Here is a 27,892-nt window from a genome sequence, read left to right as displayed (position 1 = left end):
ATTCCAAATTTTATGCCAGCCTAGAGCTGCTGTTTGAGTTCATTACTTGACTTACTGTTTTGCATATTATAATAGTTTTCTAGGACTATACTTTATTTTGATAATTGGTTAAAAAAAAAACGGTTAAATCTGATTATGTTCACAGAACTAAATAAAGAATACTAGAGATTCACCCAATTTTGGGCCGCTGAAAATGTGCAATTCCAATTTCGGCCCAAAGAGGACCAAAATGGCTAAAAATGCACAGGCCTCCCCTGTTATATTGAGTTACATGCCTATCCTTAGCATAAGGTGAGCAGCACAGCACTGGCATGGTACACAGAGCACACACATAAATACCATGACATGATATTTGAAACCAGCAGTGCCCTTTTTTTTTTAGAAGGAAACCAAAGTTCTGAATACAGTATTCAAAGAGGATGAGTAACATGTTTATAAACACTTGATATTATCAGACACAGCCCTAATCACACACAGGGAATATGTATAAGCCTTATATACAGTGCTCATACATCAGCCTCTTGTGCGTAGACATTCTATTCACCTGAGGCAAATATGCGTGCACATTATATATGCATAAGCCCCAAGCTTGCATACAGTTGGTACAAATTAGCACCCACCAGACAGTGTATACAAAAAAGCACAGTAACTTTATATAACCACCTTGCACGTAAGGTCCGTAGCTAAGTCTGGTGGTCCTGGTGAAAGGCAGACTCCATTTGGGACTCCGACATATAATCTGACGGGTCAGTGTGAGACCCGAACCAGGAACTAGGCGAGATACGATCAGGTGCAGCCACGCCCATCGCACAGATAACTACACCCAAAAACAAAACACATGTCCACCTCGAATTGTTATCTGGCTATAACCACGCTCCCTCTTGTAGAGCTCCACCAGTTTCACTGCAGATCACGCCCTACGGTACAAGTGACCATGCCCATTTGTTGGAGCTTTCCCGCCTTCAAGCTCTCAGCTACACACACACACTGTAGTTAAAAAAGAAAAAAAAAATTGGTTTCGGTTTTCAGCCAGGGGCATCCTGAATTTTCGGTATCGGTCCAGAATTTTCATTTCGGTGCATCCCTAGTAAATGGTTTCAAAGTTGTCTGGTATATATACACACACACTTCAGTAGATAAGTATAATAGTGTTGCCTATCTATGACTGTCAACAAGTTCTACAGCAACCTTAAGTTTTTGAGCAAAGCCAATGAGAAAGAGTTAAAACGCTAATACTGTCTACACTGAATTCAGTCCAGTTTAAACTATAGGCCACCTAAACAAGTGCCACATTCAGCCATCCATGGTATTCTGTATGACCCTCAACATTACTACAAAGAAAAAGACAATAATCCATAACATAAACAGGTGCATACTTCCATTAGGTAAAGTACTTATCTTTCAACTAAAACTGTGAGAAATTTAAATTTTATTTAGGCCTTATTTTTAGCATACACGCAAATATAATATAATGTGACCCATTAGTAAACAGCCCACCAACATACATAAAAAAAGTTTAACAAATACAGCTTTATGCCTAAAATGTAATTATCAATATTGTAAACTTAAAGTCGGGCTATTTGCGTCTAAGTAATTCAACTAAACAACAAGAAAAAGGTCAAAAGAAAATTGCCGCTTTTCATAAAAACAATAACGCATTTAAAGTGCCGACAGCTACTTTCTACGGTCTTTTGACCTAAAATAGAGCGCGAAACCATAGTCGAATACACAAAGACGTGACGCCAGGGTTAAACGACTGTAAAAATATTAGTAGTGTGATCGCTTTGATTGACACCGACACTTGCCAATCCCATGTAACTGCGCTCACACTTTCAGCCAATCATTAAGTCATATGACAGATACAGTCTGTCAGTCCTTGAATGACAATCCTTTCAGCCTATGGCAGTGAAAGCAATACAACAACCAGCAAATAGAACGACACCAGGGGCGTTGTCTGGCAGAGGGGGATGGCTGTGTAGTGTAATGGAGTCTCAGTTTGTTAGCGGCCATTGAGGCAAAAGGGAGACCTGCAGAGAGGGGGCTTGGGGGGTCGTGATCAGGCTTAGCAGGGTACTTTATTTGGTTTATTTTTTGCTTTAATATTGTTTTTTGTTGTTTCTTCGGGAAACTTATTTACGTGACCCTATCGATCTAGTGGATTGGCCCGGGAAAATGGAGATGAAGAAGCGCATCAGCTTGGAGTTGAGAAATAAGTCCCCGTCTGAGGTAAGCATGCCGCTGAGCTACGATCTCTCGCACGCTGTGAAGCGATGGTGCACAGGCAGGAGGTATTAACTTCCCTATTGGGGTCCCCACTTTTTAAGAGCGAGTTCGTTTTCTCTTCTACCTTGTTCGGACTCCCAAAGTTATATGATGGAGGCAAAGGAAAGACCCGACTCTGGAAGATATGATTTTCCAAATGATGATAGGATGGGTTTATTGCGACAGTATGTGTGTATTATATATATAAATAATATATATATATATATATATATATATATATATATATATATATATTGTGACTTAGTACGTCGCGCTATACCTAACACTGATGTCAGGTGCTCGTGGCTTTCTTGATTTACCTTACCGCTTCTACTGGAAGCCAATTCACTGTTCTAAATTTCGTAAAGTGCTTTTGCAAATTATATCAACCGGCTATTTTTTTCAAAACGTCGTCCCCCCTTTTTTTTTTTAATTTTATTATTTTTTTATCGCTTTTTTTTTAATAATTTCTAAACAGCTGAAGCTTTATCATGTGTTTTAAATAGGTACGTGAAATAGTTGAATGAGTTAGACTTGGCGTGAAAGAAGCTATTACATGTATGAAGAATGAGAACCAACATCCTGTCCATTGGTAAAGTTAATACGTAATGAGGGCAAAACAGTTCTGCTGGTACATAATGAGTTAAGATCTCTGTTCTCATGGGAGCTGGCAGTCTAACATTTGGTAATTTAAACTTTATTTCATTATCGTCTGCCAGCATATTTCTATATGGTGTAATATGATCATTTAATTAGATTTTGATAGGCACTGAGACTTATGGTGACATGCCCACTTGTTCTTGAATCAATTTTTTTGTCATTACCCAAAAATGTTGGAACCTATTCGACATCCCTAGAGGTATATAACACGTTGCGTAGCAATATTTTTCACATATGCCCCTCTCCTGGTCATAAAGGGTTAAACCTCTCATTTAAGAAGTTTTGTGTCTAGAATCGTTTGTGGCTGTACATAGGTTGGTCCATCTTGTGTATAAAGTGTATCGTGCTTAGTTTTGGCCGAAATATTAGAAAACCTCATGGTGATTTGCATTCACGTGTTACTATGCAAATGTTCTGGGGGTCATGTGATCTTGGCTTGGTGTAACCTCCCTATGGTTCTACATCCAGTCAGTACAATGGGCAAGGAGTCAGACATTATGGATTTGTACAAAGCGCGTATTGCTGCACGGCTGGCAGGGGTTTCCATTCAAATTGCAGTGAAGATTATAGGATTATCCAAGACTGTGGTCTCTAGGGAATACAGGGCATGGCTAAAAGACAGTAGACTTTGTGAAATAGAGATGACTGCATCATATACGCACTGCTGAAGAACGAAAAGCAATCACACTAGAGAGAAAGACAATCTAATAATGTTAAACACAACCAGGTAAGGAATTCTGTATTGGCATAAATCAATATGCTTTCTTCTGTTGCTTGTATAGCTTTATTTTTTTTGTAAATACAAGTGTCAGCTTTAAAGTTTTCAATCGTAACATGAAACTTAACTTCATTTTTATTTGGTGAATCAGACTCCTTTTAAAGTGTATGTCAACTTTTATGAATCGGTGCCCATTTTTATAAAAAAAATGTAACTTGTAACATGTAACTTTTTACATTGCACCAGATTTTACAAATACTTACCTTTTCTCCTGAAACACCGGATCGCCGATCCCACGCCTGCAGCTCCTCTGTACTTCGTCAGCAATGACAAAATCGGCTCGCCAATCACGGTTCGCCCCCAGGAGCGTTCATCTGGTGAGGCCACACTGTGATTTGAGGAAGCCGGTTTCATGTCTGCTGTGTTAGTACAGCAGGAAGAAGCAGGCAGGGCGATCCAGTGTTTCAGGAGAAGGTAAGTATTTGTAAAATCCGGTGCAATGTAAACTTTCATGAATGAGAAGTGCCCTTGTTTTTAATAGTTTTTTTTTTTTTTAAACGGCACTGATTCATGAAAGTTGACATTCACTTTAAATTGCTCTATAAAAAAAGTTTCCATTCTTCAGAGTATATGTATTTATACGAGACTTAAATTTTACTTCTGTTACTAAATTTACTTCTGCTGGTTAACTTTGCTGAAAATCATGTAGACAGGCTCAGTAGCTTGCATGTGTCTTTAGCTTAATATGACAGTGGTCTACACTGCATTTTGTAGTAACACTGCTGTCATCTAGTGCTCAATAGTGTTTTGACAAATTTCTGCATTATACATCTCCAGCACGTGCATGCTACCTACCTAGGTACACTTCAACAGATTGCCATGAGTACAAAGTAAGATTTCATAATAAAGTCTAAAATGATCTTAAAATTGTATGAGCTATCTGTATGAGGAACAGGGAGTTTCAACGACCCTTTAAAATTTCATGCGTCAGACACTGTAAAAAAAAAAAAAAACCTTTCCAGTTCTTTTTACTTTGCTCTCTTGGTATTGTTTGAATGGGCATAAACTCAACTGAAACACCCCAATAGCTCTGAAAGCATATATTTTGTGGATCAGTCAGCTTGCATCATTTACATATTTGTCTCTCCACCAGGGCTTTGCATTGTGACGTTTGAATGAAGGTGCACAAGGGCATATGTGTGTTTGTCCCTTTTTAATGGGATTTGAAATCCAACATTTTTATAAATCGGAACATATATTTGTAAATGACTTTCCAATTTATTTCTGTTTTTCTTTTCTTTATTCTCTTGTTATTCTTTATTAAAGGAGCCACTAACTACTGGGAGCTAGCTGAACACATCAGTAAGCCAATGTCAAGAGGCATGTATGTACAGTCAATCATCAACTATTCTGTGCATACCTTGGTATTCTTTTCAACAAAGGATACCTAAAGAACGTAGCAAATTAGATGAAAGTACATTTGAAAGTTATTTCGACTTCTATCTGAATCATGAAAGAGAAAAATTTGATTTCTTTAAAACTAATCATGTACATTTTTAGTCTCCCAGGATATTTCATAAGCACTACGTATATCCGCAAATCATGAGTGGTTCACTCTAGTGCATTTGAAAGCATGGAACAGCTTATGTAGAGGGCATATTTAGGGGAAATACTGAGCTTTAAGGGACCATATACTGTAACATTGTTTTAAATATAAAATGTATGAGAATTAAGTTTTGTGTATATGAAATAGCTGGTTTTGAAGCCACTTCCTAATAAATGGGTTGAGCTTGTAGGTATAGTTGAATCTCATTACTTTATCACATTGTGTACATATACATGCTTTTTTATATCTGTCCATAAACCAAAGACCAATACTTGGAGAGAACAATGGAAAATTAACATTTTATTACCTTATCTCTTCTATACCGCACTGGGAGTGTAATTTCTTCTGCTGGCTGTATTTACACGGCTTATCTATATCTTGGACCTAGGGCCAGAAACTTTAAGAATAGGTGGGGATATCACAGGCTAAATCAACTATTTCAAACGTCAATATAAGGGTAAAGGAAATACTTTAAAACAATTTAATACACTTCAGCAGGTAAAGTGGATCGTTGCGAACAAGTTTTTTTTTTTTCTGTTAGCTTAGAAATATTACTCTGGACTTGCAGAGCTCTGTGGTCAGATATGGAACTAGTGCTGCTAATTGGATCAGTGGCATTTTCTACTTGGGACAAGCAGTGCTCTGCGATCCCCAAGCGTTATTTCTACTGTCTAACACCTTTGTGGGGGTTAAACATGCAGTTGTCTAGGGTTGATAGTTTAATGGACTAGAGCAGGGGTGCACAATAGGTAGATCAGGATCTACCAGTAGATCCCAAAGGTGCTCCTGGTAGATCACGGCCGATGTTATCGAAATGATGTGGTCAAGCTAATCTCAACACTGGGGCGAGTAGAGTATAGACAAACAAGCAGATCTTCAACGCTTACCAGCCCTACGGAATACCACGGCAGCTTCCTCTTCAGCGTGTTCACAACTCAGAAGTGCCAGTAGTCCTTGATCGCCAGGTTGCACACCAGGCGGCGTCTCGTCAGCACGCCAAGCAAACCGGAAGTGAGATCAAGTCTTTAGCAACTCCTCCAAAAAGCGATACATCCAAATGGTAAACGATAATTTATTGAAGCACAACTGCAGCATAAAAACAATTCATGATTCACAGAACATGAATGGGGAATCCAAATGTGCAAAAACAGCAGACATGTTTTGTGTGGGTCCTCCGCACTTGTTCACCGCTATAGGCTGCACATCCAGACGCTCCTTTTTAAAGGAAAATGCATCATTAAAAATACTTATATTGATCAAATAACTAACCCCATCATGTCATCACTATATATTTATAAAAAATACACTTATGTGAGAGTCAAATGTTCCATATCAGTACATGCAATCAATATAGGAGGTGCACAATGATATCACAAGACTGATAAATTAATATATCATTTAACTGGTAGAGGGCAGGGATATGTCTATATAAATAAATTTACATCCGACTCCATATTTATACCTAGAGGGTGCCTGGTCCATAATGTGAAAATCCATTTTGCTTCCTTATAATTCAATGTATACTACCTGTCCCCTCCCTTACTATGGCGAGGGACATGGTCAATTGCTTGGAAAGATGTCAATGGGGAATCCCCAGCATGTGCATTTTTAAAATGTTTAGCAACTGGTGTAATGGTATCTGTGTTGTCAATATCTGTGTTCCAAGGCTCTATCTTTGAGGAAACGGGTCGTTTTGCCTTCGTACTGTATTTTGCACCCCCTACAGGTTAGTAGGTATATTACATACTTGGTTACAATAAGATTGTGTCTAATTTGGTACGTTTTATTTGAAACTGTAGAAGTGAAGTACTCACCTTCAGTCACCCCCAAGGCAGAACATAGAGTGATCTGAGATGTCATTGCAGAAAATGCAGCATGTCTGCAGAAAGAACAGGAACTGTTAGCACTTTAACTTTTCAGCGCTGCTCCACATTAGGCTGTTCTTTTTAAACAGAGCTGTTCTCTGGCTGCACTGTATACGGTTTCCTTAACACAGTGCATCCAGAGCAAAGTGCTGTTCGAAGACAACAGTCAAATATGCAGTAGTGCTGCAAAGCAGTGCATTGATTGTTGTCTGGCTCTGAGATTTTGCAAGCTTGTTCCCTAGCTTTTCAGTCTGCAAAGCTGTTTTTCTCTGAATATAAGATGTTTGAGCAATGCACCTTTTTATTACTACATTTCTATGTTAGAGTAAGAGAAAAGGAAACAAATTAAATCAAGACATTTTACAATTACTTTTTTTTTGTCTGCAGCTAATTTGCAATGCAATTTTCAACTACTGCACTAGATTATAAAACTTTAAATATTGTTTTATTCTCCAGTTAACCAACACATTGCAATTGATCTGGTGCTTTAGTGTAACTGACAAATTTACAATTTTATTTCATTTAAAAGTGACCTGCAGAAAAATTTTCACTAAAAAAATCTCATTGCAGAAAGTAAAAAAAAGGTCTGTCTCTGGGTCAGTCACATAGTTACAAGTCTTACAGACTCGAGATCTACAGCTATAGAAACCTGCTCTTTGTGGTAACCAGGTACCCTTTTTGGTCTCGGGAATATATGATGCTACCATATTCCCGATCGTTTTTAGACCTTTTGGCAACAAATTTGCAACCATTTATTGCTACTTTCTCCAACACAGGGTCTGTTGTCAGAATTAGTAGACATTCCTTAACGTTACAAATCTTGTTTTTTTTTCGAAACTGTAAGGGGTACTAAAAACTAATATATCCACACTTTCTGGTTTAAGTCCTAGATCTAGCCTGTCTCTGCTGTCCATACTCTAATAAAGAGTTGTGTGGTCGACTGCAAGGGCTCCATGTACTAAGCAGTCAGCGAGCTACCCGCAACAAATCTCGCGTCAAAATTCGCAAACTGATATGTACAAAGCCGTCAATGTTAAAACTCGCATCTTTAAAATTGCGAGCGTACTTATCCGCCAAACCTCGCTACCGCTCCATTTTTCACTGTAATTAGACACATTTGACCACCAACTCGCCAAAAACGAATGTACTAAAAAATCTATTTGTCCGCTCGCTACAATTTCCGCTCCCACCTCGTTATTTTTGCCTCGCCACCTTTTAGGTGGCGGGCAAGGTACAAAACAATAGGAAAGTCAATCTAGACGCCAGTCTAGACATATATAAAAGGCAGTAATATCAGCATTGTACTTACAGCATAACTGGCGTCTAATTTGTCTCTCATTTCCATGTACATAAATTGCGCCCAATTTGTCAACTGTAATTAAAGAGTAATCTATATTTTAAATTTGTATTGTATAGTTGTCAATCTTTATAATTATTTTTATATTAATATTTATATATTATCAGATCCAGATGAAGCCATATCCAAATTGTAAATAAATATTACAAAAATAACGCTCTGTTATCACTCTTCAAAATTTTTGAACAATAATAAAGTTGTTTAGATAAGTTGAACTTTTATAGGAGCAAAATTCTATTCCCGTGACTACTATGATGTTCGTGACACCTTGCATGTCACGTGTTAATAATTGGCCAGACAATTCAACTGAAAGTTAAGTACATCAGCTTAGTCGCGGCGAGCGAGGCGTCAAATTTATCAACAATCCGCAACTGCTCGCGGCGGGCTAGACTTGTCTATTTATTGGGGGAATATTAGTACATAGCGACAGCGGACACCATTTCGCCCGCGGCGAGTAACGGCGAGTTTATCCGCGTCTACAATGACGGATGAATTGACGGCTTAGTACATGGAGCCCCAAGAGTTTGCTTGGATAGCCACGTTCTTTTAGTCTCACGTCCAGAATGTCATAATAGATATATATATATAATATATCTATCTATCTATATCTATGTGTGTGTATATCTATATCCGAAATAGATGTTAACTGAAGGGGTTGTCACCTCCATAGACATGGAGCAACTCCCACCATCCCATAAAGATTGGCATAGGAGGGGGCAAATTTTGCCCCCATAGCTGTTGTCCCACGTCTCTGGAGGTAACAAACCTCAAACAGGAAAAAATTATGAGTTAGTAAAAACTATAGCAATTATCAAAAAACTTTTTACATCAGAATGTTGAAAAATTGTCCAAAAAGAATGAAACTGACTCTAATCCCTGCCGGTGTGGGATGGAGGTATAGAGGAAAGTCGCATCTATGGTGACAAATCTGTATGTTGGCTCCCACCTGATGTCCTGAACAGTTCTTAATACTTGGGTAGAATCCCTAATGTAACTCATAAGATCACCAACCAAAGGCTGGAGAAAAGAGTCCAACAACTCTGACAAGGGCTCTAGTAGTTTCAAATAAAACATACCAAATTAGACACAATCTTAATTGTAACTCTAAGTACGTAATATACCTCCAAACCTTTAGGGGTGCAAAATACAGTACGTAAGCAAAACTACCAGTTTCCTCAAAGATAGTCTTGTAACAGAGATATTTACATCCCAGATACCTTTACCCCAGTTGCTAAACATTTTAAAAATACACATGCTGGAGATTCCCCATTGACATCTTTCCAAGCAATTGACTATGTCCCTCGCCATAGTAGGGGAGGGGACAGGGGGTATAAATAGAATTATAAGGAATCAAAATGGATTTTCACTTTATGTACCAGACACCCTCTAGGTATAAATATGGAGTTGGATGTAAATTTATTTATATAGATCTATCCCTACCCTCTACCAGTTAAATGATATATTAATTTATCCGTCTTGTGATTTATCATTGTGCACCTCCTATATTCATTGTATGTACTGATAAGGAACATTTATTGACTCAAACAGAAGTGTATTTTTATAAATATGTAGAGATGACATGATGGGGTTAATTATTTTATCAATATGAGTATTTTTAATGATGCATTTTCCTTTAAAATGGAGCGTCCTGATGTGCAGCCTATAGTGGTGAACAAGTGTGGAGGACCCGCACGAAACATATGTGCTGTATTTTGCACATTTGGATTCCCCATTCATGTTCTGTGAATCAAGAATTGTTGTTTTTATGATGCGGTTGAGCTTCAATAAAGTGTCGTGTGTTTGTTTTTTTTTTTTTTTTTACCATTTGGAGGAGTTGCTACAGACTTCTTTTCTCACGTGAGTAGAGTATGGTTGCAAGGGATACCACTATCTACCGCAGTGTGTAAAAGGGGCAGGTTAAACAGTCTTATTGTCAGACACGAAAAGTGCTACAGGATTGGATCTTGATGGACATACAGTGGATATAAAAAGTCTACACACCCCTGTTAAAATGTCAGGTTCTGTGATGTAAAAAAATGAGACAAAGATAAATCATTTCAAGAAATTTTTCCACCTTTTAATGTGACCTATAAATTGTACAACTCAATTGAAACCCAAACAAATCTTTTTTAGGTGGAGGGAAGAAAACAAAAAAAACTAAAATAATGTGGTTGCATAAGTGTGTGGGGGTGTAGCTGTTCAGAATTAAGCAATCACATTCAAAATCATGTTTAATAGGAGTCAGCATACTCCTGCCATCATTTAAAGTGCCTCTGATTAACCCCAAATAAAGTTCAGCTGCTCTAGTTGGTCCTTCCTGAAATTTTCTTAGTCGCATCCCACAGCAAAAGCCATGTTCCACACAGAGCTTCCAAAGCATCAAGGGATCTCTTGTTAAAAGATATCAGTCAGGAGAAGGGTACAAAAGAATTTCCAAGGCATTAGATATACCATGGAACACAGTGAAGACAGTCATCATCAAGTGGAGAAAATATGGCACAACAGTGACATTACCAAGAACTGGACGTCCCTCCAAAATTGATGAAAAGACGAGATGAAAACTGGTCTGGGAGGTTACAGCATCATTAAAGGAGCTGCAGGAATATCTGGCAAGTACTGGCTGTGTGGTCATGTGACAACAATCTCACATTCTTCATATGTCTGGGCTATGGGGTAGAGTGGCAAGACTAAAGCCTTTTCTTACGAAGAAAAACATCCAAGCCAGGCTACATTTTGCAAAAACACACCTGAAGTCTTCCAAAAGCATGTGGGAAAAGGTGTTATAGTCTGATGAAACCAAGGTTGAACTTTTTGGCCATAATTCCAAAAGATATGTTTGGCGCAAAAAACACTGCAACATCACCAAAATAACACCATACCCACAGTGAAGCATGGTGGTGGCAGCATCATGCTTTGGGGCTTTCTTTCTTCAGCTGGAACTGGGGGCCTTCGTTAAGCTAGAGGGAATTATGAACAGTTCTAAATACAGTCAATATTGGCAGAAAACCCTTCAAGCTTCTGCTAGAAAGCTGAACATGAAGAGGAACTTCATATTTCATTATGACAATGACCCAAAGCATACATCCAAATCAACAAAGGAATGGTTTCACCAGAAGATAAATTTTTGGACTAGCCCAGACCTGGATCTTATCGAAAATCTGTGGGGTGATCTGAAGAGGGCTGTGCACAGGAGATGCCCTCGCAATCTGACAGATTTGGAGTGTTTTTGCAAAGAAGAGTGGGCAAATCTTGCCAAGTCAAGATGTGCCACGCTGATAGACTCCATACCCAAAAAGACAGTGCTGTAATAAAATCAAAAGATGCTTCAACAAATTCTTAGTTTACGGGTGTGCACACTTATGCAACCATATAATTTTAGTTTATTTTTACTTCCCTCCACCTAAAAGATTTCAGTTTGTTTTTCAATTGAGTTGTACAGTTTATAGGTCACATTATAGGTGGAAAAAGTTCTGAAATGATTTATCTTTGTCTCATTTTTTTACATCACAGAAACCTGACCATTTTAACAGGGGTTTGTAGACTTTTTATATCCACTGTATATATCTATATCAATTTTTTTTAATTGTGTACATACACAGTGGTTGTTTGATCTGTGTCCCTAAATAGTCACAGAATGAAAAGTCTTGTTTTAGTCATTGAAACCACGACCTATTGCTTTCATAAACATGCCCATTTAAAATACGGGAAAATTAAATTATGATCATGCAATTTCAATTTTAAACAAGTTTTCCAATTTACTTGTTCTCTAATTTGCTTCATTCTCTTCGTATCCCTTGTTAAAAAGCCTTAAGTAGGCTCAGGAACCTCAATGACCTAATGGGTTTAAAATTGCATGCTCTTTCTGAATCATGTGACTTTAATAATTTAATTTGGACTTGTGTCCCTTTTTTAAAGGGACATACCAGTTTTTTTTGGGGGGGGGTTCCCCATGATTCAGAGAGCATACCATTTTAAACCTTTCTAATTTACTTCTATTATCAATTTTGCTTTGTTCTCATGGTATTCCTTGGTGAAGAGATACCTAAAGTAGGGTGCACATCTGGAGCATTGCATGTCAGGAAAAACTTGTGCCATATATTACTTCAGGCACGTGCCTGAGAATCTGTTATCCTTCAATAAAGGTTACCAAGAGAACAAAGCAAATTTAATAGCAGTAAGTTCAAAAGTTGTTTAAAATTCGACTCACAGAAGAAAATAATGGGTTTCCCTTTTTTATGTTCCTTTTAAAGCTTGACTTGACAAATCTCTGAGTAAACTATTGCTCCTCGGATTGTAGTTCTTGATAACTTCTATTTTTTTGCTCATTTGTATTGAATTTAAGAATGAATAGTCGCTGAGGAACCCATATAGTAGGATATCCCTTTGCAGCAGCCAGCCCCCAAGGATACAAGACCTAACTTGGAGCTAAATTTATCATCCACCGGTGTGCATATTCGCCCCTGTCTGTCCAGCTTCTCCTCTGACCAGGCAGCAATCTGCTGTCCATATTTAACATTGCACACGAGCACTCCTTTGCGTTTGTGTGCCACCCCCTACCCGCACACAGCCTATCACATGCAGGCAGGAGCTGTCAATCTCCCTAGTCAGAGACTGTGGAGATTGAAATTCCCCACCTCAGAGGTGGAAAACAGGGCAGGGAAGCAGCAAGGCTGATGGCTGCTGCTTGATGAAGCTTGTGCGAACCTGCAGGTCAAGGGGACTTAGTAGTCACATCACTTGGTAAATCTGCTGTGTACTTTTTGAGTGGGTGACCCACAGTAGAATTACATATTAAGAATCCATTCTAAAAGCTACAGTTGCCAAGTCTAAACAAATAAAGTTTAATACCTCTATTAGCAGCCAGCTCTGCATGCCCTCCAGTATTTAGCTCTTTTCTGTGCCATTGTACTTTTTTTTTTTTTTTTTTTTTTTTTTTCTCTCCTTGATTGTAACTACAAGCCAGTTAAACTCTAATAGTAAACTTGCAGGGCTTAGTAATGAACCATTGTCTCGTGGTCTGGTTTGAAGTAAGTTAATCTCTTAATAACGGCTTGTTTCTTAAGCAGCTGCTCCCTGGGTGATCATTTTGCAGCGCCTGCCTTGCCTGCTGTCATCAGCCACCACTATAGCTACTTGTTGCTCTTAGCAGATGTTTCAGGATGTAGGTCACTTGAAATTAATCCCCTTGCCCCATGCAATTCTGAGGATCTTACAGTAGAGGATATTATACGATCTGGGTTTTGATAGGACTGTTTGGGAATAAAAATGGACTGCTAGGGAAATAGGAAGGGCAGTTTTAACAAAATTAATCTAGGAGCCAGAAAATTTTGGTTACACCTATAATTTTATGAAATATGTTTTTATGCATTTTTTTTGTGTAGTTATGTGTGCATATTTATCATAGCTACCTACCTTGAAATTTCCAGTGGTCCACTAGTCCAGACGACATAGAAATAGCAGCAGATGAGTTAGAAATTTGACTCTTTCCAAACTAACATTGAATGGACTTAAAGGGACACTGTACCCAATTTTTTTCTTTTGTGATTCAGATAGAGCATGCAATTTTAAGCAACTTTCTAATTTACTCCTATTTTTTCTTCGTTCTCTTGCTATCATTATTTGAAAAAGAAGGCATCTACGCTTTTTTTGTTTCAGAACTCTGGACAGCACTTTTTATTGGTGGATGAATTTATCCACCAATTAGCAAGGACAACCCAGGTTGTTCACCAAAAATGGGCCGGCATCTAAACTTACATTCTTGCATTTCAAATAAAGATACCAAGAGAATGAAGAAAATTTGATAAGAGTAAATTAGAAAGTTGCTTAAAATTTCATGCTCAATATGAATCACGAAAGAAAATTTTTGGGTACAGTGTCCCTTTAACTTTTCCCCTCTGGGTTTGTAGTTTCAACCCATGACTAGTAAACCATATTGATATTTTTCCACCCCTGTGTGTATAGAGAGAGGGCAGTAGATTCATTCATAGGTACCTAGTCTACCAGTACCATACTCTTACTCTTGGTTTCATTTTACATTTAAACATGAGAAAATAAAATATTTTTAGCATGTTTGTTTCATATCCATTTTATTTAATGCTTTAATATAACACTAACTTTTCTAAATGTGGCTGCCTGAAACTTTTGACTTCTAGATTTGAGAAATTTTGAAAATGCAGCACAGTTGTTGTATTTTGGGAGAGGGGGGGTTCACATGCGTTTTATTATTATTTTTTTCTCACTGTGATTAGCTTAGGACCTTGAAACTGTATGTTTAACTTTGTTTCAGACTGCTGCAGTATAGTAATTTAAAACAGGTCCATGCTGGTAATGAGTTGGAAAGTTTACATTGTATGCTGTCTTAAATTTTGAAGTTCAGTTTGGGCTTCCTTTTATAGTTTTACCTCTTCACTCCAGCAGTACAGTATATGGTTTGCTTCATTAATTTTAATTTCTCCCTTAATCCATTTGACTTTAATAGGTGGCGGAGTTGGTTTTAGACAACTGTCGGTCCGGCGATGGAGAGATTGAAGGCTTGAGCGATGAGTTTAAAGAGCTAGAATTCCTTAGTATGGCCAACGTGGAGCTTTCCTCTCTAGCTAAACTCCCAAAGTTGCCTAAACTCCGAAAAGTAAGTGCAAGTTAGTTTCCAGATCTATAACTCTCTACTTCTGTTGGTGAGTTGTAGTTCTTACTTAAAGGTCATACAAATCTTATAGGTTAAATTGTGTAATGAATTGGTTCTCTCTCGCTCGTGCTCTCTCAATAAAAAAAAAAGGTGCTAAACTCACCTTATCTGTGCCGCAGAAGATTGCTAAACTCAACAGCACCGGCCACTCGCGGCACATCGCTCTTCAATGAGGTGACTTTTCCCCCTCTAAACAAATATCCATGCGTGTAATCTGACATCCTAGCACGGCTATAAGTTTAGAGGTGGGAACGTTGCCTCATTGGTAAAGGGTGCTGTCGTGGGCGGCCGGGGGCACTGAGTTTAGCGATCTACTGCGGCACAGACATGGTGAGTTTTGCAACTTTTTTTTTTTTTTAGTAACTGATGACAAAAACTAAAGTTTTTAGTTATTTTAAATGCTTGGATTTACCATCACTTTAATATGGGTAAAAGGGATTATCTATCTATTTTTTTTTTTTTTTTTTTAATCATAAGTACAGGTGTGATTCAAAAATTCCTCGATCACCTCTGAAATAGATTCTAATCAAAATTAAAAAAAAAAAAAAGTTTCCAGGTTAAATTTTTATGCACAAAGGAGGACATTTGTTCTGATACTTTAATATTAATATTTTAAATACAAACTTCCTAGAGAACTTGATACTTTGAAGTTCAGTTCTTCATCAAGGTGCTCCTCTTCAATTTATTATTGAACACACTAGGGCCAGAATAAAAAAAAAGGGCTGGGGTACATCTTCGCCCCTGTTCACTTGACATTGCACCCCACTTTTTATCATTGCACATTAAGGCTAATGTGCAAAGTGCCCCCTGTTCAAGCGCAGCCAATCATGAGGGGACTGTTAGTCTCCTCTGTCTGAAAACTCTGGGGGTTTTGAGATACCGCACATAACAGATGACCGCTGCTTCTTAACTCTTGGCTGTAAATTCGCTTATTTACCTTTTGATAAATATGGCCTCTAAATTTCATTATACTCCACTATTATAAAAAGTAGGTTTTTATATAGTGAAGTGTTGTGGGCACTTTCTAGCGTAAATGGCTGCTATGAGCCATATATACTAAAATAGTGTACAGACCATGAGAAAACAAGCAACTTTATATCTCCTTCACCGCTTAGTTTTTAAGCAATTTAAAACTAGGGGATACACTTTACATAACGTCTCAATGTACAATCTTTTTCTAAATATGTCCGTATTGCTAAATTGACTCATCTCTGCCGAAAGTACTGAACCACTTTGCTTCCAATTTTAGTTTGTAGAATTTAAAGCCAAATCAATGTATCCAGTTACTAGTTGCAAACACTTGAAAATCCTTGTTCAAGAACTTACTCCTCCCCCTCTTCCTTTATTTTTTTTTATTTTTTTTATATGCAGGTTGGAACTCAGTGATAATAACATCTCTGGAGGGTTGGACATGTTGGCAGAAAGGTGTCCCAGCCTCACTTACCTCAACTTGAGTGGCAACAAGATTAAAGATCTGAGCACAGTGGAGGCTCTTGTAAGTGTAACTTCCTCTATGTATCTCTGTATTCTGTTAAAGTCTTTTCATAGATTTATTGAAACATTGTGTGTCGTCATGACATGCAAATACTACCTAAAATCTCTTGGCTATATACTCTATCTATTCTCTATAGTATAGCCTCGATCGATATATATATATATATATATATATATATATATATATATATATATATATATATATATATTTTTTTTTTTATTATTATTATTTGTGTGTATACACACATTTTTGTAAATATTTTATTATATATTTTCATGTGACAACACTGAAGAAATGACACTTTGCTACAATGTAAAGTAGTGAGTGTACAGCCTGTATAACAGTGTAAATGTGCTGTCCCCTCAAAATAACTCAACACACAGCCATTAATGTCTAAACCGTTGGCAACGAAAAGTGAGTACACCCCTAAGTGGAAATGTCCAAATTGGGCCCATTTAGCCATTTTCCCTCCCCGGTGTCATGTGACTTGTTAGTGTTACAAGGTCGCAGGTGTGTTAAATTTGGTGTTATCGCTCTCACTCTCTCATATTGGTTACTGGACGTTCAACATGGCACCTCATGGCAAAAAACGGAGTATCTGAAAGGATCTGAAAAAAAAATTGTTGCTCTACAAAAAAAATGGCATAGGCTATAAGAAGATTGCCAAGACCCTGAAAATGAGCTGCAGCACGGTGGGAGAGACCATACAGCGGTTTTCACAGCACAGGTTCCACTCAGAACAGGCCTCGCCATGGTCGACCAAAGAAGTTGAGTGCTCGCGTCCTATCCAGAGGTTGTCTTTGGGAAATAGACTACTTAGTGCTGCCGAGGTTGAATGGGGGGGGGGGGGGGGGTCAGCCTGTCAGTGCTCAGACCATACACTGCATCAAATTGGTCTGCATGGCTGTCATCCCCGAAGGAAGCCTCTTCTAAAGATGATGCACAAGAAAGCCTGCAAATAGTTTGCTGAAGACAAGCAGACTAAGGACATGGATTACTGAAGATGCTTATTTGGGTTAGATGGTGTCAAGCGTGTGTGGCGGCAACCGGGTGAGGAGTACAGACAAGTGTGTCTTGCCTACAGTCAAGCATGGTGTCATGGTCTGGGCCTGCATGAGTGCTGCCAGCACTGGGGAGCTACAGTTCATTGAGGGAACCATGAATGCCAACATGTACTTCTAAGTCAATTGCTATCTTTCTTTCCAAGGTAATAAGTCATTTGGTTCTCAGTTGGATTTGATTATTTCAACTGTCACTGGGGGGAAGGGAGTTTTTTTTTGCCTCAGGATAAGACCTAAGGGTAAATCTAAAGCTTCTAACCGTTTTTGTTCCTTTCGACAAAATAAGGAACAGAAACCTAATCCCTCCCCCAAGGAATCTGTTTCTAATTGGAAGCCTTCCTCGAATTGGAATAAATGCAAGCCATTTAAGAGATCAAAGCCAGCCCCAAGTCCGCATGAAGGTGCGGCCCTCATTCCAGCTCAGCTGGTAAGGGCAGATTAAGATTTTTCAAAATCAGTGGATTGAGTATTGTCTCTCAGGGGTACAGAACAGGATTCAGAGTAAGACCGCCTGTGAGAATATTTTTTTTTCTCACGCATCACTGCAAACTCAGTAAAGGCTCAGGCTTTCCTGAAGTGTGTTTCAGACCTGGAATTATCAGGGGTAATCATGCCATTTCTGTTTCAGGAACAGGGTCTGGGGTTTTATTTAAATCTATTCATTGTCCCAAAGAGAGAAAATTCATGCAGGCCAGATCTGGATCTACAGATTTTGAATCGATATGTAAGAGTACCAACTTTCAAAATGGTGACTAAGGGACTATTCTGCCTTTTGTTCAGCAAGGGCATTATATGTCCACAATAGACTTACAGGATGCATATCTTCGTATTCCGATTCATCCAAATCACTATCAGTTCCTGAGATTTTTTTTTCTAGACAAGCATTACCAATTTGTTGCTCTTCCTTTTGGCTTGGCGACAGTTTCAAGGATTATTTTCAAAGGTTCTTGGTGCCCTACTCTCTGTAATCGGAGAGCGGGGTATTGCCTGTGTTTCCTTATTTGGACGATATCTTGTTACTTGCTCAGTCTTTACGTTCTGCAGAATCTCACACAAATCAACTTCAAAAACATGGTTGGAGGATCAATTTACCAAAAAGTTATTTGATTCCTCAGACAGGGGAAACCTTTTTAGGTTTCCAGATAGATTCAGTGTCCATGACCTTGTCTCTAACAGACAAGAGACGTTTGAAATTGGTTGCAGTCTGTCGGATTCTTCAGTCTTTCATTCCCTTCAGTAGCTATGTGCATGGAAGTTCAGGTCTCATGACTGCAGCATCGGACACTATCCCCTTTGCTCGTTTTCATATGAGACCTCTCCAGCTTTGTATGCTGAACCAATGGTGCAGGGATTATACAAGGATATCACTATTAATATCCTTAAATCCCAATGTTCGACTATCTCTGACTTGGTGGTTAGATCACCATCATATTGTTCTAGGGGCCTCTTTCGTTCATCCAACCTGGACTGTGATCACAACAGATGCAAGTCTTTCAGGTTGGGGAGCTGTTTGCGGATCTCAGACAGCACAAGGGGTTTGGAAATCTCAAGAGGCGAGATTACAAATAAATATTTTTGAACTCCGTGCAATTCTCAGGGCTCTTCAGTTTTGGCCTATATTGGAGTGAACCGTTTGTTTTCAGACAGACAATATCACAACTGTTTCATATGTCAATCATCAGGGTGGGGCTCAGTCCTAAAGCTATGAAAGAAGTATCTCGTATACTTGTTTGGGCGGAATCCAGCTCTTGTCTAATTTCTGCGGTTCATATTCCAGGTACAGACAATTGGGAAGCGGATTATCTCAGTCGTCAACCTTTACATCCGGGAGAGTGGTCCTCTCCACCCAGATGTGTTTTCTTAAATTGTTCAGATGTGGGGTCTTACCGAAATAGATCTGATGGCATCTCATCTAAACAAGAAACTTCCCAGGTACCTGTCCAGGTCCAGGGATCCTCAGGCGAAAGCAGTGGATGGGTTGACACTTCCTTGGTGTTATCAACCTGCTTATATTTTCCTGCCTCTAGTTCTTCTTCCAAGAGGGATCTCCAAAATCATCATGGAACAATCGTTTGTGTTGCTGGTGGCTCCAGCATGGCCTCACAGGTTTTGGTATTTGGATCTTATTCGGATGTCCAGCTGCCAACCTTGGCCACTTCCATCAAGACCGGACCTTCTTTCTCAAGGTCCGTTTTTCCATCAGGAACTCAAATCATTAAATTTGAAGGTATGTAAATTGAACGCCTAGTGCTTAGTCATAGAAGTTTCTCTGATACTATGTTACAGGCTCGTAAATCTGTTTCTAGAAATATTTATTATCGAGTTTTGAAGACTTACATTCATAGTGTTCCTTTCATAAATTCTCTTGGCATTCTTTTAGAATTCCTAGAATTTTACATTTTCTTCAGGATGGTTTGGATAAAGGAATGTCTGCAAGTTTCTTGAAAGGACAAATCTCTGCTTTGTTTTATTCACAGAAAAATTGCTAAACTTTCTGATATTCACTGTTTGTACAGGCTTTGGTTCGTATCAAGCCTGTCATTAAATCAATCTCTCCTCCTTGGAGTCTTAATTTGATTTTGAAGGCTCTACAGGCTCTTCATTTGAGTAAATAAAGAGAAGCGCTCAACCTGGGAACGAACAATAGCATAATAGCTTGTTCTATAGCTAGTTACCACCCTAGAAGCAGCCTCTTTTTGCGCAATATGTGCCTTTCACAGAGAAGAACTTCCCTGTAGCATATCAGTCTGATCCTGACTTAACAGTGCAGTCCAGCCCCGAAATACCAGGCAATCCCTCTCTGAACGAGAGAAAACGGCAAAACCCCAGACGTACGTTTCGGCCTATTGTGGGCCTCGTCAGTGAGGTGCAGCCATATCCCTCTAGGCACACTGAACAACGGGGTCCACGTCTGGATTCCCGCATCACGCTTAGGGAGACTTCCCCAAATGTCATAATTTGCATAAATAAAAAGAGAGAAGCGCTCAACCTGGGAACGAATAATAGCTTGTTCTATGGCTAGTTACCACCCTAGAAGCAGCCTCTTTTTGCTCAATATGTGCCTTCCATTTGAGCCTATGCATTCTTTGGACATTAAACTACTTTCTTGGAAAGTGTTGTTCCTTTTGGTCATCTCTTCTGCTAGAAAAGTTTCTGAATTATCTGCTCTCTTGTGAATCTCCTTTTCTGATTTTTCATCAGGATAAAGCAGTTTTGCAGACTTCATTTAAATTTTTACCTAAGGTTGTGAATTCTAACAACATTAATAGAGAAATTGTTGTCCCTTCTTTGTGTCCTAATCCTAAGAATTCTTTGGAGAGATCTTTACGTTCTTTGGATGTGGTGAGAGCTCTGAAATATTATGTTGAAGCTATTAAAGATTTCAGGAAGACTTCTAGCACTTCCTCGTGCTGTCAGACTTGCCCTTAACCTCTCCTCCTTTAAACGTTCCCTAAAGACCTTTCTGTTTCTGTTCAGGGAAGCTCATCACCCGACTTATTAACATACTAACTTAACTAACAGCAGCCCTCTATCTCCTCACTAATATCACTTTCACCTTTGCAGTCCCCACCTCCTGTTTCCCATCCTACCCATCTAGATTGTAAGTTCCCACGGGAATAGGGCCCTCAATTCCCCGTTTTTTTTGGTTTTTTTTGTAAAATTGTCGTATTGTTTCTACATTGTACTGTTATCCTTGTACCCATGAGCAGCGCTGCGGAATCTCTTGGCGCTTTATAAATAAAGAATAGTCTATTTGTTATCTTTTCTGGTTCCAGGAAAGGGTCAGAAGGCTTCTGTGGTTTCTTTGGCGTCGTGGTTAAAGATTTTGATTCATCAGAGAATTACAGCTTATTCTACTAGATCAGTTTCAACTTCTTGGGCTTTTAAGAATGAAGCTTCAGTTGATCAGATTTGCAAAGCAGCAACTTGGTCTTCTTTGCATACATTTAGTAAATTCTACCATTTTGATGTATTTGCTTCTTCGGAAGCAGTTTTTGGTAGAAAAGTTCTTCAGGCAGCTGTTTCAGTTTGATTCTTCTGCTTATGTTTTAAATTTTTTCTTTTATTTATGAGAATAAACTTATATTTGGGTTGTGGATTAATTTTTTTTTCAGCGAAATGGCTGTTATTATTTTATCCCTCCCTCTCTAGTGACTCTTGCGTGGAGTTCCACTTCTTGGGTATTGCTATCCCATACGTCACTAGCTCATGGACTCTTGCCAATTACATGAAAGAAAACATAATTTATGTAAGAACTTACCTGATAATTAATTTCTTTTACAAGATATGACAAGTCCACGGATTTCATCTTTGTGGATTTTAACCTCCTGCTAGCAGGAAGTGGAAAAGAGCACCACAGCAGAGTTTTATATATAGCTCCTCCCTTCCCCTCCCCCTCCAGTCATTCTCTTTGCCTGTGTTAGTGATAGGAAGAGGTAAAGTGAGGTGTTAGTTTAGATTCTTCAATCAAGAAGTTTTTTATTTTAAAATGGTGCCAGTGAGTACTATTTTCCTCAGGGAGAAATCGTCAATCTATAACTTCCCAAGAGGAGTGGAGACATCTTATTTTTCTGCCCTGATGTTGATGATCTTAGCAAATGTTATCTAAGATCCATGCTGGTTCCCACAGAGCAGTTGAAAATAGAGTAAAGAAACATCTTCAGTGTGGAGAACCTTGTCATGCTACAAGCAGCATTGAGGTATGTTTGTCATTTGTTTCTGGGGAGACTTGATGCATCAGAACAGGCTGACATTATTCCCTATCTGGGGAGGGTAAATCAGTATGCACTACATGTATAGTAATGGTGTACCTGGAATTCCCTTTATATTAACTGCTAACTGTGTCTAATATCACTTATAATTGTTTAGTATGGGCTGAATGCTGGGATATGCGGTTGCTGGATAGTTTGTTTGTCAGGCAGTGAGGCTTGATATTGGGACATACTTGTGTAAGAGGGGCACATGGCTTTGCTTTTTATTACTATCGACATGTTTGGGGTTTGCAACCCATGCGGGTCTCTGTAACAGCTAGTGTTACGCCCAAGGGGGGCGGGCCTATTTTCGCACACTCAGACGTGCAGTTTCACCCGAATTGCATAGACAGTAAAAGTCCTGTGCTCCGGTGGGGCCTAACTTGTTTGGCCATTTGAAGGGTCTTCAAAGCTTCTCAAGTAGCAGCAGTGTATTCCGGGGGCAGGTAGGCGCCACAGCAGAGCTGTTGCGAGGTGCAGGGGCCTGAAGAAATATTTTTTTTTTGTCATAACTGTTAAATTATGTTACATTGCGTTTTACACATCTAAGCAAGCCGGTGCAATATTAGAATATTTTGGGCACATTAAAATTTTTATTGCCACAAATGCTGTTTTAAAGATAACAGAAAAATTGTTGTGCTTTTATTATTTAAAGGCGCAGTACACTTTTTTTTTTTTTATGTAAAGGTTTTTTGCCTTAAGAGGTCAATAAATAAAGCTAAGAACGACTTTTATTGCTAGTTTAACATGTCTCAACTTGACATGTGTTTAGATGCCATTGTGGAACCCCCCCACTTACTTTTTGTCCCTCATGTACTGAAAGGGCCTTAACAATGTAAAACCCAGTAATGCTTTTCACAGAGAAGAACTTTCCTGTAGTATATCAGTCTGATCCCGCCTATTACGGTCAGTCCAGCGCCGAAATACCAGGCAATTCCTCTCTGAACAAGGAACACAGCAACCCCAGAAACGATCGTTTCGGCCTTCATTGGGCCTCGTCAGTGAGGTGTAGCCATATTCCTCTAAGCACACTGAGCAAGGAGTCCACGTCTGGTTTCCCCTCTTTTCCCATAGGAGACTAAATACACACAGAGAAACACAGGAACGAACAAAATGGCTCAATACTATTGTTAGCCTGTTTTATGGCGATTTACCACCAGGGTGTAGCTTGTTTCAAATAAAAATATTAATCAGGAAATTTGTTGTTCCTTTGATTCCTAACCCTTCATCTAGGAAGGAGAGACTGTTACATAATTTGGACGTGGTCCGTGCCTTGAAGTTTTACTTACAGGCGACTAAGGAGTTTCGTCAATCGTCTTCTCTGTTTGTTTTTCTGGGAAGCGTAGGGGGTCAGAAAGCTATGGCTACCTCTTTCCTTTTTGGCTGAAGAGTATAATTCGTTTTGCATATGAGACTGCTGGACAGCAGCCTCCTGAACGTATTACGGTTCATTCCACTAGGGTTGTTGCTTCCTCATGGGCATTTAAATATGATGCGTCCGTGGAACAGATTTGCAAAGCTGCAAATTGGTCTTCTCTTCACACTTTTTCCAAATTTTACAAATTTGATACTTTTGCCTCATCCTAGGCTGCTTTTGGGGGAAAGTTCTTCGAGCAGTGGTGCCTTCCGTTAAGGTTCCCTGTCTTGTCCCTCCCGTTTCATTTGTGTCCTATAGCTTTGGTATTGTATCCCACAAGTAAGGATGAAATCCGTGGACTCATCGTATCTTCTAAAAGAAAAGGGAAATTCTTACCTGATAAATTTGTTTCTTTTACGATACGATGAGTCCACGGCCCTCCCTGTTATGAGACAGGTCTTTATTTTTGTTAAAACTTCACCTCTGCTCCTTGGCTTTTCCTTTCTCTTCCTAACTTCGGTCGAATGACTGGGTTGGGAGGGAAGGGAGGAGCTATTTGTGCAGCTCTGCTGTGGAGCGCTTTGCCTCCTCCTGCTAACCAGGAGGCGATATCCCACAAGTAAGGATGAAATCCGTGGACTCATCGTATTGTAAAAGAAACAAATTTATCAGGTAAGAATAAATTTCCCTTTTAAAACTTCTCATGAAATTTCAAATGACCGACAACATACTGAATTATCCTCCTCCTAATGAGGATCTAGCTGGTTCAGAAGATCCTGCCTCAGATATTGACACTGACAAATCTACTTATTATTTAAAATGGAGTATATTCGTTCTTTGTTAAAAGAAGTGTTGATTACATTGGATATGGAGGAAACTAGTCCTCCTTGATATTAAAACTAGTAAATGTTTAAATTCTGTTTATAAACCTCCTGTGGTTATTCCAGAGGTTTTTCCAGTTCCTGATGCTATTTCTGATATGATTTCTAATTAATGGAAAAGGCCTGGTGGTACTTTTATTCCTCCAAGGTTTAAAAAATCGTATCCTTTGCCAGCAGTTAGATTGGAGTTTTGGGAAAAGATCCCCAAAGTTGATGGGGCTATCTCTACTCTTGCTAAACGTACTACTATTCCTACGGAAGATAGTACTTCTTTTAAAGATCCTTTAGATAGGAAACTTGAATCTTATCTAAGGAAAGCCTATTTATATTCATGTCATCTTCTCGGGTCTGCAATTTCTTTGGCTGATGTTTCAGCTGCATCAATTTTTTGGTTGGAAAATTTAGCACAACAAGAATTGGATTCTGATTTGTCTAGCATTGTTAGCTTGCTTCAACATGCTAATCATTTTATTTGTGATGCCATTTTTGATATCGTCAAAATTGATGTTAAATCTGTCTTTAGCTATTTTAGCTAGAAGAGCTTTATGGCTTAAATCTTGGAATGCTGACATGACTTCTAAGTCCAGATTGCTATCTTTCTTTCCAAGGTAATAAGTTATTTGGTTCTCAGTTGGATTTGATTAATTCAACTGTCACTGGGGGGGGGGAGGGAGTTTTTTTTTTTTTTTTTGCCTCAGGATAAATCTAAAGCTTCTAACCGTTTTCGTTCCTTTCGACAAAATAAGGAACAGAAACCTTATCCTTCCCCCAAGGAATCTGTTTCCAATTGGAAGCCTTCCTCAAATTGTAATAAATCCAAGCCATTTACGAAATCAAAGCCAGCCCCCAAGTCCGCATGAAGGTGCGCCCTCATTCCAGCTCAGCTGGTAGGGGGCAGATTAAAATTTTTCAAAGATGTTTGGATCAATTCAGTCCAAAATCATTGGATTCAGAGTATTCTCTCAGGGGTACAGAATAGGATTCAGAGTAAGACTGCCTGTGAGAAGATTTATTTTCTCACGCATTCCAGCACACCAGTAAAGGTTCAGGCTATCCTGAAGTGTTTCAGACCTGGAGTTATTAGGGGTAATCATGCCAGTTCTGTTTCAGGAACACAGGGTCTGTGGTTTTTTCAAATCTATTCATTGTCCCAAAGAAAGAAAATTTAATTCAGAGCAGTTTTGGATCTAAAGATTTTGAATCTATAAGTAAGAGTACCAACTTACAAATGGTGACTATAAGGACTATTCTGTCTTTTGTTCAGCAAGGGCATTATATGTCCACAATAGACTTACAGGATGCATATCTTCATATTCCGATTTATCCAGATCTCCATCAGTTCCTGAGATTCTCTTTTCTACACAATCATTACCAATTTGTTGCTCTTCCTTTTGGCCTAGCTACCGCTCCTAGAATCTTTTCAAAGGTTCTAGGTGCCCTACTCTGTAATCAGAGAGCGGGGTATTGCGGTATTCCTTATTCGGGCGATATCTTGGTACTCACTCAGTCTTTACGTTCTGCAGAATCTCACACAAATCAACTAGTGTTGTTTCTTCGAAGACATGGTTGGAAGATCAATTTACCAAAAAGTTCTTTCATTCCTCAGATAAAGGTAACCTTTTTAGGTTTCCAGATAGATTCAGTGTCCATGACTTTGTCTCTAACAGACAAACGTTTGAAATTGGTTGCAGCCTGTCGGAACCTTCAGTCTCAATCATTTCCCTTCAGTAGCTATGTGCCCTGCCTCAGAGAATTACAGCTCATTCTACTAGATCAGTTTCCACTTCCTGAGCTTTTAAGAATGAAGCTTCAGTTGATAAGATTTGCAAAGCTGCTACTTGGTCTTCTTTGCATACATTCACTAAATTCTACCGTTTTGATGTATTTTGCTTCTTCGAAAGCAGTTTTTGGTAGAAAAGTTCTTCAGGCAGCGGTTTCAGTTTGATTTTTGTGCTTTTGATTTAAGTTTTTTTCCTCAGTTATGAGAATTGACTTATATTTTGGGTTGTGGGGTTATTTTTTCAGCAGAAAATGGCTGTTTTTTATTTTTATCCCCTCTCTAGTGACTCTTCTGTGGAGTTCCACATCTTTGGTATTGCTATCCCATACGTCACTAGCTCATGGACTTTTGCCAATTACATGAAAGAAAACATAATTTGTGTAAGAACTTACCTGATTCATTTATTTCATATTGGCAAGAGTCCATGAGGCCCACCCCCTTTGTTATGGTGGTTATGATTTTTTTTTTTTTGTATAAAGCACAATTATTTCCAAATTCCTTTGATGCTTTTTACTCCTTTCTTTATCATCCCACTACTTGGCTATTCGTTAAACTGAATTGTGGGTGTGGTGAGGGGTGTATTTATAGGCATTTTGAGGTTTGGGAAACTTTGCCCCTCCTGGTAGGATTGTATATCCCATACGTCACTAGCTCATGGACTCTTGCCAATATGAAAGAAATGAATTTATCAGGTAAGTTCTTACATAAATTATGTTTTTACCTAAGGGTGTTTCCGCTCACAATATTAAGAAATTGTTCCGTATTTGTCCCAATCCTCATCCCTCTAAGTAGAGGCTGTTGCATTATCTGGACGTGGTTAGAGATTTAAAGTTCTATTGTCATGCTACCAAGGAATTTTGTCAGTCATCCTCCTTATTTGTCCTACATTCTGGCAGGTGCAAAGGTCAGAAAGCAATTGCTGTTACTCTTGCCTTCTGGCTTAGAAGTTTGATTCGCATGGCATATGTTGAAGCGGGCCAGCCAGCCTCCTTTGTGAATTACTGCACATTCTACCCGTGCTGTGTCTTCTTCCTGGGCCTTCAAGAATGAGGCTTCAGTTGAACAGGTATGTAAGGCTGCAACTTGGTCCTCATTGCATACTTTCACAAAATTTTACAGATTTAATGTTTTTTCCTCAGCAGAGGCATCCTTTGGGAGAAAGGTTCTTCAAACGGTGGTGCCTAGTTCTTAGAACTTCCTCCCCCCCCCCCCCCCCTCCTACATTGTGGGCTCCACGGTTGGGTATTGAATGCCCATTGGTTGTGAATAGATTCCGTGAACTCGCTGCCATCACAAATAAAACATAATTATGCTTACCTGATTAATTTTATTTTTTTGGCAGCGAGTCCAACGAACCTGCTCTGAATTAATGTAGTGGCAGCAATCTTATGGCACCTCTGTACCCCTTTTTTTA

The 27,892-nt window shown here is 38.9% G+C and overlaps 1 protein-coding gene across 1 annotated transcript in view; it reads left to right on the top strand.

Annotated features, from left to right (window-relative positions):
* Positions 1–1,971: 1,971 nt before the first annotated feature.
* The window catches only part of LOC128644029 (acidic leucine-rich nuclear phosphoprotein 32 family member E-like), a gene marked incomplete at its 3' end in the record, with an annotated part of 45,934 nt that continues 20,013 nt past the window's right edge, over positions 1,972–27,892 (top strand). The window contains 3 exon segments of the mRNA XM_053696792.1: positions 1,972–2,226; positions 14,947–15,096; positions 16,526–16,648. Of these exon segments, the coding sequence (XP_053552767.1) occupies positions 2,173–2,226; positions 14,947–15,096; positions 16,526–16,648 (327 nt within the window).

The sequence above is a fragment of the Bombina bombina genome, unplaced genomic scaffold, assembly GCF_027579735.1.
Source record: "Bombina bombina isolate aBomBom1 unplaced genomic scaffold, aBomBom1.pri scaffold_1357, whole genome shotgun sequence".
Lineage (NCBI taxonomy): Eukaryota > Metazoa > Chordata > Amphibia > Anura > Bombinatoridae > Bombina > Bombina bombina.
This window is presented reverse-complemented; position numbering and strand designations above follow the sequence as displayed.